The sequence below is a fragment of the Sminthopsis crassicaudata genome, chromosome 3, assembly GCF_048593235.1.
Source record: "Sminthopsis crassicaudata isolate SCR6 chromosome 3, ASM4859323v1, whole genome shotgun sequence".
Lineage (NCBI taxonomy): Eukaryota > Metazoa > Chordata > Mammalia > Dasyuromorphia > Dasyuridae > Sminthopsis > Sminthopsis crassicaudata.
The window spans coordinates 612,205,543-612,218,042 of record NC_133619.1 but is presented as its reverse complement, the minus strand read 5'-3'; the positions used below and the strand labels follow the sequence as shown (position 1 = coordinate 612,218,042).

At 39.3% G+C, this 12,500-nt stretch overlaps 1 protein-coding gene across 8 annotated transcripts in view; it reads right to left on the bottom strand.

Annotated features, from left to right (window-relative positions):
• The window catches only part of TMCO4 (transmembrane and coiled-coil domains 4), a 108,474-nt gene that overhangs the window by 16,769 nt on the left and 79,205 nt on the right, over positions 1-12,500 (bottom strand). For 6 of the 8 annotated variants that reach the window (XM_074306064.1, XM_074306059.1, XM_074306060.1 and 3 more), the window contains one exon: positions 652-769. In XM_074306064.1, the coding sequence (XP_074162165.1) occupies positions 652-769 (118 nt within the window). Of the gene's footprint in view, positions 1-651; positions 770-6,943; positions 7,600-7,760; positions 7,947-12,500 lie in introns of those variants that run through there. The other 2 variants (XM_074306065.1, XM_074306066.1) reach the window with 2 other exon arrangements.

The following is a 12,500-nucleotide window of genomic DNA, read 5'->3' as shown; positions in this document are numbered from 1 at the left end:
GTTAGACGTCCCCACTCCAGCTCTAAATCAGCAGTTCTCAAGGTGTGATTCAGGGACTCCAGGGAGACCCAAAGACCCTTTTGGAGGGCCTCAAACTCAAAATTATATTCCAAAAACTACTGACAGTATAATTTCAAACATGGTAAAAGTCAAGAGATATAACCCACATAAACAAAAGTTCTTTGGGGAGACATTTAATAAATTTTATTATTAAATTACTATATATATATATATATATATATATATATATATATATATATATATATATATATATAATCTTTAGATATAATAATAAAATTATATAATTATATATAAGTATATATTTATAAATACAATAGTTATATAAGTTTGAGAACTGTTGCCCTAGCTTATCACTATTGGGCCTAAAATGTGGCACCCAAAAGAGACTCCCTGCAATCCCTGGTGGGGCAGAGGATAGATGGATGATTGCTTCCTTATTTCTAAATGTAGCCTTTCTGGCTCCCATTGGACTCTGACAAGCCTGAAGTTCTTTCAGATACCCAGATCTCTTTTAGATCGCCATCTCCCACCTTGGACCAGTCTGAGGCTGGTTAAAAGATGACCTAGGACAAAATCAGGTCAGCCGGGGCTTACCCCAGGGGAAACAAACCCAGAGGCTCTTAGACACACCTGGAGTAGCCATTGATGATCCTCCCGGACACCACCTTTGTGAAAGGCTTCCAGTACTTGGCTTCCCCTTCCACTGGTGCTCCCAGAAGAACAACGTCCTCGATGATCCCATGGCAATCTGAGGGCAGGAAACACTGTCAGTCAGCCATCCAGGGAGAGACTAATGTTAAGGGCACAGAGTCAGGATGCAAATCTAGGTCCAAATCTTAGGTCCAGGGAACCAGCACTGTTCTGGGGGAGGCCTCCCAGTGCCCCATAGCTAGTAAGTGTCTAACTGGATTTGAATTCAGGCCTTCCTGGCTCCAGGGCTAGTGTTCTATTTCATAATGGTGAGGGTATTTTATGTTCTAAGATTTCTTCTAATTTTAACATGCTATTTTTCTAGGGTGTTTTTTAAACAGCTATGATATTTTATGTTCTAAGGTTTCTTCTAGCTCTCATATTCTATATTCTAGAGTGTTTTTTTGTTAAAGCTTTTTATTTACAAAACATATGCATGGGTAATTTTTCAACATTGACCCTTGCAAAACCTTCTGTTCCAAATTTTCCCCTCCTTCCCCCTCCCCCTTCCCCTAGCTGGCAGGTAGTCTAATACATGTTAAATATGTTAAATTACATGTTAAGTGCAATCTATGTATACATATTTATATAGTTATCTTGCTGCACAAGAAAAATTAAATCAAGAAGGAAGAAAAAGAAAAATTGAGAAAGAAAACACAATGCAGGCAAATATCAACAGAAAAAGTGAAAATGCTGTGTTGTGGTCCACACTCAGTTCTTACACTTCTCTCTCTGGGTGTAAGATGGCTCTCTTCATCACTGAACAATTGGAACTGGTTTGAATCACCTCACTGTTGAAGAGAGCCACTTCCATCAGAATTGATCATCATATAATTTTATTGTTGCTGTGCATAATGATGTCCTGATTCTGCTCATTTCATGTAATTCTTTCCCAGCCTCTCTAAATCATTTCTTATTGAACAATAATATTCCATAAAATCCATATGTCATACCTTACTCAGCCATTACCCAAGTGATGAGCATCTATTCAGTTTCCAGTTTCTGGCCACTACATAAAGGGCTGCCACAAATATTTTTGCATATGTGGGTCCCTTTCCTCTCCTCAGTATTTCTTTGGGATAAAAACCCAGTAGAAACACTGCTGGATCAAAGGGGATGCACAGTTTGATAACTTTCTGAGTATAGTTCCAGATTACTCTCCAGAATGATTGGATCCATTTACAGTTCCACCAACAATGCATCAGTGTCCCAGTTTTCCCATATTCCCCTCCAACATTCATCATCATCTTTTCCTGTAATTTTAGCCAATCTGAGAAGTGGGTAGTGGTATCTCAGAGTTGTCTTAATTTGAATTTCTTTGATCAATAGTGATTTAAAGCACCTTTTCATATACCTACAAATTCTTTGATCATTTGTCAATTGGAGAATGGGTTGATTTCTTATAAATTTGAGTCAATTCTCTATATATTTTAGAAATGAGGCTTTTATCGGAACCTTTGAATGTAAAAATGTTTTCCCAGTTTATTGCTTCCCTTCTAATCTTGTCTGCATTAGTTTTGTTTGTACAAAAACGTTTTAACTTAATATAATCAAAGTTATCTATTTTGTGATCAGTAATGATCTCTAGTTCTTCTTGGGTCACAAATAATTTCCTCCTCCACAGATCTGAGAAGTAAACTATCCTATGTTCTTGTAATTTGTTTATAATATCATTCTTTATGTCTAGATCATGAGCCCATTTTGACCTTATCGTGGTATACGGTGTTAGGTGTGGGTTAGTGCCTAGTTTTTGCCAGACTTGTTTCCCATTTTTCCCAGCAGTTTTTGTCATATAGTGAATTCTTATCCCTAAGCTGGGGTCTTTGGGTTTGTCAAACACAGATTGCTATAGTCATTGACTATTTTTTTCTGTGAACTTAACCTATTCCACTGATCAACTGCTCTTTTTGTTAGCCAGTACTGAATGGTTTTGATAACTGCTGTTTTATAATATAGTTTTAGATCTGGCATAGCTAGGCCACTTTCATTTGCTTTTCTCTTCATTAATTCCTTTGAAATTCTTTTTTTTTTTCCCTGAGTCTGGGGTTAAGTGACTTGCCCAAGGCCACACAGCTAGGAAGTGTTAAGTGTCTGAGATCAGATTTGAACTCGGGTCCTCCTGAATTCAGGGCTGGTGTTCTATCCACTGCTCCACCTAGCTGCTCCTCCTTTGAAATTCTTAATGTTTTGTTCTTCCAGATGAATTTTGTTGTTATTTTTTCTATATCAGTAAAATAGTTTCTTGGGAGTCTGATTGGTATTGCACTAAATAAATATATTAGTTTAGGTAGTATTGTCATCTTTATTGTATTTGCTTGCCTTATCCAAGAGCGCTTGATATTTTTCCAATTGTTTAGAACTGACTTTATTTGTGTGGAAAGTATTTTATAGTTTGGCTCATATAATTCCTGAACCTCCCTTGGCAGATAGATTCTCAGATATTTTATCATATCGACAGTTATTTTGAATGCAATTTCTCTTTGTATCTCTTGCTGTTGGATTGTGTTGGTAATGTATAAAAATGCTGATGATTTATGTGGATTTATTTTGTATCCTGCAACTTTGCTAAAGTTGTGGATTGTTTCTAATAGCCTTTTAGTTGATTCTCTGGGCTTCTCTAAGTATACTATCATATCATCTGCAAAGAGTGAGAATTTGGTTTCCTCATTACCTACTCTAATTCCTTAAATCTCGTTTTCTTCTCTTATTGCCAAAGCTAACATTTCTAATACAATATTGAATAGCATTGGTGATAGTGGTCAACCTTGTTTCACTCCTGATCTTAGTGGAAATGGTTCTAGTTTATCTAGGGTGGTTTTTTTTTTTTTATTTGTTTGTTTGTTTTGTGTTTTTAACAGCTATGTTCTAAGGTTCTATGATCCAAGTTTTCTTCCAGCTCTAATATTCTATATTCTAGGTTGTTTTTTTCCAACAGCTATGATATTTGATGTTCTAAAGTTCTATGTTCAAAAGTTTCTTCCAGCTCTAATATTCTATATTCTAGGGTTATTAATAGTGATATTTTAAGTTCTACGGTTCCTTCCTGCTCTAATATTCTACATTCTAATATTTTTAAAGGTATGATATTTTATGTTCTCAAACTATGTTCTAAGTTTTCTCCAAGATCTGATATTCTATATTCCAAAATTTTTTTAAATACCTAGATTTTAGGTTCTCAGCTTCTGTTCTAAGGTTTTTTCCAACTTAAATATACTCTAATATTTTCTGTTTTAAGATTTCTTCCAGCTTTAATATTCTATAGTCTAACATTTTTAGCAGTTATGATATTTTATATTCTTAGGATCTGTATTCTAAGTTTTCTCCCAACTCTAATATTCTATATTCCAAGCTTTTTTTTTTTAACTCTATGATATTTTATGTTCTCAGGTTCTATGTTTTATTTGTGGTTCTGTTTCAGTTTTAGGTTCTATTTATGATACTATAATATTTTATGTTCTCAGGTTCTATGTTGAAGGTTTTTGTCAAGAGCTATCTTCTGCTCTTCTTTGCATAATCAGTCCTTACCTAGTCCAGTGTCTAGCACTTTGGTTGGTTGGTTGTTGTTCTTTGTTCTTGAAAAGGACCATTGCTAACATCACTAAATTGGGGTTGAGGCCCAGTAGTCCCAGATCCATAGGAGCTCTAAAGGCTCCACCACAGGTCAAATACATGGTAGAAGCTCAGAAGTTGCTTATTGTTTAACTGACTCACTGGCTACTGAACTACACTGTTTCTCTAAAAATTACAAGGAAGACACACTAAATGTAGGGATTTTAACTGGTTAGGGTACATGTGATTTAAAAAATTAAAATAATGATATTTTATCATAATTCTTATATATAAATATACATACTATATACATAGTATGTAAAATACTATGTATTTTATTTTATGAACTTAAAACATTCTGAGAAAAGGCTCCCTATGTTGCAAAGGGTTTATAACCCCTAAAGGTTGAGCTCCTGCCTAAAGACAGAGGAAGGGAACAAGTATTTATTAAGCACCCACTATGTGCCTGGCTCTGTGTCAAAAGCTTTACAAATATTATCTCAGTTGATCCTTACAGCAACCCCACAGATAAGATGCTATTATTATGCCCATTTTGCAGCTGAACAAATTGAGGCAGAGTTTGCATGACTTGCCTACAATTACATAATTAATAAATGTTTGAGGCAAAATTTGAACTCAGTACTTCTTGACTCCAGCTTCAGTGCTCTATCTACTGTGCCATCCATCTACCTCAGAAATGAAATAGTGACAAAGAGTATAGAATACAGAAATCCACAGACTTTCAGGACTGGAAAATGTCTAAGGGGTCCCCAAAAACATCTCAGCTTGGAAAAGAGTCCTCTCCATATTCCTAAAATAGTGAAATTTACAAAGGTAGCTTTATTGATTTTTAGAGCACTCATCTCATTTGATCTTTACAATAACTCTGAAAAGTGGGGGCTATTATTGTCCCCATGTAGCCTCAGTTTCTCTACATGTAAAACGGAGTTTTTTTTCCTGAGACAATTCAGGTTAAGTGACTTGCCCAGGGTCACACAGCTCAGAAGTATTAAGTGTCTGAGGTCACATTTGAACTCAGGTCCTCCTGACTTTAGGGCTGGTGCTCTCTCCACTGCACCAACTAGCTGCCCCTAAAATGGTAGCAGTCCTACCAATCTGCCCTTGGGAGCTAACAAGCCTAAAACCTCTTTCACATGTAATCTCTTCAGATCTTGAAGAATATGATTCCAAATCCAGCCTTGACATCCATAATTCCTTCAATCCCTTCCCACATGGCACTATCTCCATCGCTCGTGGGGCATCCCTGGCCTATCACTGGCCCTCTGGAAATCAACAAATACGTGCTGATGGCCAGTGTGTCTCAGGGACAGAGGAAAAAAGCTCCCTAGCTAACAATGGTAATGGGGGGGGGAAGCAATAGGAATCATTCCCAGCTTGAGAGGAATGAGGTCTTGGGAGGCCCCCATTATTCCCCAAATTTGACCTTTCCCCCTGGGAGGGGAAAACAGTGATCCACATCATCAATATTGCATTTAAGCCAATTATACTATCAAGGAGATAGTACTCATATCCCCATTTCACAGATGGGGAAACTGAGGCCCAAAGGAAATGTTCGAGATCATCCATCCAGTTATTCCCCAGCTCTTGGCCCTGTGATTGAGTGTGGAGACAGTGCACTATCCATCCAGGTAACATGCTTCTCAAGTTATTTCTTCTAGCTAGACTTGACATGGGATAGTGGCTAGAATGCTAGTTTTACATTCAGGAAAGACCTGATTTCAGTCTGAGGCTGCCATTTCTCCTTTTAAGCTTTTGGTTCCAAGTACTTAGGTTAATCCAAATCCCATCTAGAAATCCATTCATAAATCTAATGCAATCTATTACAATTAATAATGGATAATACAAATAACCCATTAATTAAAGCCTATTTCATGTAAGCTCTTGTGACATGTGTGGGAAATACAAACATTCAAAGGACATCTTGCCCTTTGGAGCTTACATTCTACAGGAGAGAGAAAAGCTGTACCCAAATATGTGCATGATAACATGACAGGAGGGTTAAATAAGAAAAAAACATTAGAGGTGATGGCAGAACTCACTTAGGTAATTCAGTAACCATGAATATTTACCGTGTGCAGTGCAATGAAGCAAGGACAGACAGCCTCAGGGAGCTCACAGTTAAGGAGGACAGGACTTCTAAGATATCAACCAACAAGCATTTATTAAGCACCTACTGTGTACTAGGCCTGGTAAGATTTCCATGGGGAAGAGGGAAAGTTGCATGTGGAGGCTTGTTGGGACACCTCCCATGAACAAATCACGGGGACTTTGAGCCTTGTGACAGAAGCATTACAAAATAGGATTGGAAACAAAGATATTGCACATAGCTGATCATCACACCTCTTCTGCCCTGGGCCGTTTAATTTTGGGTCAGATTTCTTATGAAAGCCCCAGGAATTGAGCTCAGGGAGAATGAAGAAATGGTTAAGAACAAAAGGGAAGTTTTGTAAGGGACTATCACAGTAGCACCAGGACATCAGCAGTATAGATAACATAGGTAATATAATATGTTATAATACAGATAAATACTATAGATGTAAATAATCTATATGTAGATATAGATTATATATTAATATAGATAATGTTATAATATAGATAAGTAGAACGGGAAGGGACCAAGCACTGAAAGGAAAAAAGCATTTATTAAAATGCCTACCATGACTTTCACTAGATCCTGACCCTGGGAGGGTGGTGCTGTTATTACCCCCAATTTACAGTTTGGGAAACTGAGGCAGATCAGACCTAAGTGACTTGCCCAAGATCATACAGCCAGTGAATGAGGCTGGATCTGAACTGGTCTTCCTAACTACAGGCCCTATCTCTAAGGAAAGGACCTTGGAGACCATCAACTATAATTGTCTTATTTTACAGATAAGGAAACTGAGGCTGGGCAGTAGAAGACGCATCCCCACAGAATTACTGGGTGTCTGAGGGGGGCCTTCTTGACTGTCAGTCAGGAATTCTCTTCTGAGGGATGACGCTCCGGTCCCCACTTCTCTGGGTAATTTATCATCGTCGCGGCTCGCCCACGTCTCCTGCCAGCATCTTCATCGCCTTCGGGTGACCCTTAACTCCAGCCCTTTGGAGAATGAAGTGCTGGATGACTCACAGCCCACAATAATACCTTGAGTGTCGTGAAAAATGAGCTTTTGTTTGTGGCAGAAGATTGGGGTCATTAAAGGCACTTGGCAATTTCCAGGAGGCAGCCTGCTTCCATTTGTTCAGTTCTGGATACGATTTGATTCATTCTCTGTGTAATTACTTCTGATGGATGAGCTGTAAGGGTGTCCTCCAACCCCACCGCATGCCTTGGAGCTTCTTCCAATATTTACATTACAAATATATTAATATTATAGATTACCTCAATAACATTATATAGTAATAATTATATTATATAATATGATATTTTATGATAATTAATATTTTTAGTTACATATAATGGAATTATAAAGAGAAAAAGCACAGGATGTCAGTGAATGGGAAGAAGGGCTGGGCTTGTGATTTCATTGGTATAGAAGATCCCTTCTCTTAGCACCTTCTCGGCTGCTTACAGCATTCCCACTGAGAGGCTAAGAGATCTGCTCAGAGACAGGCAGCCACGAGGATTCGAATGCAAGTCTTTCTGGCTTTGAGACCAATTTCCTATTGACCACATCAACTTAACTCTATGTGAGAAGAGGAAAAGAAAAAGAGACAGACAGGCACTGTAGCTATGAGGAAGTTCTGAGTTCAAATCTTGCCCTTGTAACACTTGCTCCTTCCTTATCTAAGGCCATTTTTTAAGCCCATTAACTTGTTGCATTAATTAGGGAGGGAATTTTTACACTAGGGATTTTTTTTCTCTTCCTTCCTTCCTTTTTTTTTTTTCTTTTTCTTTCTTCCTTTCTCTCTCCTTCCTTCCTTCCTTCCATCCAATATATTTGTTTTCAAAATGTATGCAAATATAATTTTCAACATTCACCCTGGCAAAACCCTATGTTCCAAATTTTTCTCCCTCCCCCCCATCCCTTATATAGCAAATAAACCAATATATGTTAAAGTTGTGCAATTCTTCTAAACATATTTCCACAATTATCATGCTGTACAAGAAAAGTCAGATCAAAAAGGAAAAAAAAAATTAGAGAAAACAACAGGCAAATAAATAACAAAAAAGATGAAAATACTTTGTTGTGATCTACATTCTGTCCCCATGGACCTCTTTCTGGGTGCAGATGGCTCTTTACATTACAAATCTATTGTCCATCAGAATTGATCATTACATAGTATCATTGTTGAAGTATATAATGGTCTCCTGGTTCTGCTCATTTCACTCAGCATCAGTTGATGTAAGTCTCTCCAAGCCTCTCTGTATTCCTCCTGCTGGTCATTTCTTACAGAACAATAATATTCCATAACCTTCATATACCACAATTTACCCAACCATTCTCCAACTGATGGGCCTCCACTCAGTTTCCAGTTTCTGGCCACTACAAGGAGGGCTGCCACAGACATATTTGCACACGTGGGTCCTTTTCCCTTCTTTAAGACCTCTTTGGGATACAGGGCCAGTAGAAACACTGCTGGGTCAAAGGAGAATGTACAGTTTGATAACTTTTTGGGCATTGTTCCAGATTGCTCTCCAGAATGGTTGGATCAGTTCACAATTCTACCAACAGTGTATGAGTGTCCCAGTTTTCCCACATCCCCTCCACATTCATCACTATCTTTTCCTATCATTTTCACCAATTTTGAGAGGTGTATACATTAGGAATTTCTTATGCTGATGAAATCACAGATCCAGAACTCTCCTTCCCTCAAATATATAAATATATATGAAAACATATGAAGTAAATTTCAATGTGTCATACGGACGTGAGCTATTATTGTTTATTTTGTTTCTTGTTTCTTCTTCTTTTTCCAAGAGGACCAATGATATCACGGGGAGACAAAGCTTAAAGACAGAAGGGATCTTAGAAAGCCAGGACTTTAGACTACAATCTCGTCATTTCACAGACAGGGAAACTGAGGCTCCAAGATGGAAAGTAAGTTCATAAGATCCCAGATTTAGAGCTGGAAAGAGTCTTAAAAGTTCACTGAGGACAGTCTCCCTCTCCAATTTTACAGATGAGGAAACTGGGACCTAAATGATTTTAACCAAGGGTCACGACAGGAAGTAGCTGAGGCAGCACTTGAATCTAGGCCTCCAAATCCAATGCCCTATCCGCTAGATGATGTTGCCTGTCAATAGAATATCCTTAAACATTTTTCTAGATCTTAGAGGTAGTCGGTGAGTGACAGCTGGGATGTGACCCTTCCCCTGACCTTGTGTCTCAGAATCCCTCCCTGGATCCCAGACAACCAGGTTCTAGGAACCAGAGCATTGGCAGCCGCATCCTGAATCAGCGGAACCATCTGGGGAGGAAATCTGGGAAGAGCCAAATTTCCTCTCTAGGACAGATCGCCATCGCTACTGGAGAAAAGCTCTGGTTTCCAGCATCGCCTCGGCAATGGCGCTCAGCTGGCAGCCTCGGGGGAAAGGAGGGGTGCTGTGAGGGCCCTGCCAGCTCACTCTCTCTTCCCAAGAACGAATACGTCCTCTGTCCTTAAGCAGTGAGTTTACTGTCACATAAAATCATCTCTCTCCTGCCCCCCACCAGGTGCAGATGAAGATCAGGGCAGTCACTTCTCAATAAACTGTATCGGAGAATCTATTTTGCAGTATTTTAAGGGCAGGTGCTGTGCGGTGGTTTGTTTGTTTGCTCAGACTTTGTATCACCAGAGCTCAACACAGTGCCTGACACACCATAAGTGCTTAACAAATGTCTGCTGCGTACTGGTTTACAGATGAGGAAACTGAGGCACACAGGGATTAGGTGGATTATCCAAAGTTACAGGTAGAAAGCATCAGGGGGGGATTTGAACTCAGGTTCTTTGACTTAATCCAAGTACTTCAGTACTCTTTCTATTTCACTATCCTGTTTTAACGCAGGCACATAAAGGGCAGTCACGTGAAAGTGCTTAGATCTGGTCTGCTTGGCCCTAAGTGTAGAGATGGGTAGAAGTGGCAAAGAAGAAACTTTAGGCACTTGTGTCAGCCAGCAGCGTGGGATCAGAGGCAGTTCCTCCGGTGTAGGAGATACACAGTCATGAGGATTTGAGATCCATGTAATTATAAGAAAAGTATACATCAAAACAACTCTGCATTTTCACCTTCCATTCAGCAGATTGACAAAGATACAAGACGGAAGTAGTCGATGTTGGAGGGACTGGGGAATGACAGGTACACTAGGACACTTCTGGCGGAATTGTCAAACGGTACTGTCATTTGGAAAGCAGTTTAAACTTTTATAAGTAAAGTGACTAAAGTGTCCATATTCTTTGGTTCAGAGATTGCGTTACTGAATCGAGATCCCAAGTGGGCCATTGAGAAGAAAAAGGTCCCCGTCCACATCAAAATATTTGTTACAGTATTTTTGTGATAATAAAGAATTTTGCGGGGCAGCTAGGGGGCGCAGTGGATAGAGCCCTGAAATCAGGAGGACCCGAGTTCAAATCCGGCCTCAGACACTTAACACTTCCTGGCTGTGTGACCCTGGGCAAGTCACTTACCCCCAACTGCCTCATCAATAACAACCATCACAAAAACGACAAAAAAGAAGAAAAGAAAAAAAAAAAGAATTTTGTGATTGTAAAGAAGTTTCTTAATGATTAGGGAATGGCTAAATAAATTATGGTCATGGTACATGAATTTGGTGAAAAATTACTATTATAAGAATACACACACACGACATACTACATATATATATATATATATATATATATATATACTACATTCTATACATATGTATAACATATAGTTTGTAAATATATATACTATATACTTATATATATCTATATTATATATAGTTATGTATTCTGTAGTATATAGTATATATACTACATAATTCTCCAGGTGGAATGAGCTTTGTCCCCTAAGGGAGGATGCCAAGGCGCCTCCCATGATCTCAGGAACTTACTCTCCAACTTGGAGCCTCATGTTCCCTGTTCTGCAGACAGGTCTTGGTTTAAAGTCTTGGTTTCCTGGGCTCCTTCTGGCTCAAAAGGCTGAGCCCATGCCAACAGCGCCCGTCTCGGTGCCGCGCGGAACTTTCCGAAGTACTCGTGGACGTGTTTTGGGGTGGGGGAGTCTGGACCCAGGTCTGCATCACTGTGCTGAAGGCTAGCGGGGTTCAAGGAAAGGCTGTAAGACACTTGTCGAGGGACCCTTGTTCAGGTACTGGTCAGGGCACGGGCTGCCGGGTCCTCCCCAACTCTGAGATTCTGCTTTGCTGGGACTCTTAGCCCAGTGTTAAATATGGGTTTTATGGTTCATTCTTTTCCCACTGCATCCAATTCTTTGTGAACCCCACTTGGGGTTTTGCTGACAAAGAGAGGGAGCAGTGAGTCATTTCCTTCTTCAGATCATTTTACAGATGAGGAAATGGAGGCAAGCAGGGTGAAGTGGCTTGCCCAGGGTCACACAGATAATATGTGTCTGAGGCTGGATCTGGGCTCAGGCCTTCCTGACTCCAAGGCCAAAGCTCTATGCGCCGCACCACCGAGCTGCCCATTCGTTCCGCCTACTGCAGCAGTAAAAGACGCCCAAGGTGACTCATTTTTAAAGAAAAGCATCACACCGTTAGTCCAGCTTCCCCTTATGTAGTCTGCTTTCCATCTAGAATGTATGCTCCTTGAGGAAGGCACCATCTTGCTAACTTACATTTGTATCTCTAGCATTTAGCACGGTGCCTGGCATATAAAAAGTGTTCATAAATATTCTATCTATCTATCTATCTATCTATCTATCTATCTATCTATCTATCTATCTATCTATCCATCCATCCATCTATTTATCTTGACACTAATAAATCAATGAGCATTTATTAATCACCTGCTATATACTAAGTCTTGTCACTTGCAGCCCCACATGGTATCTTGTACCTGAATATGGGGGTTGTGAAATTATGATTTATTATGAGTAAATGATTTGTACACCTATTTTATATACTGATATCCCTGGATCACAAAAAAAAATTCTCAAGCAAAAAGGGTTCGGGAGTGGGAAAAGTTTAGAAGCTCTGTGCTAGATTATGGAGATACAAAGACAAAAGTGAAACAAACCCTGCCCTCCAGGAGTTTATATTCCACCTGGGGAGATAATGTGAACATACTGAGGGCAGCTCAGTGCCCGGCCTGTGGTC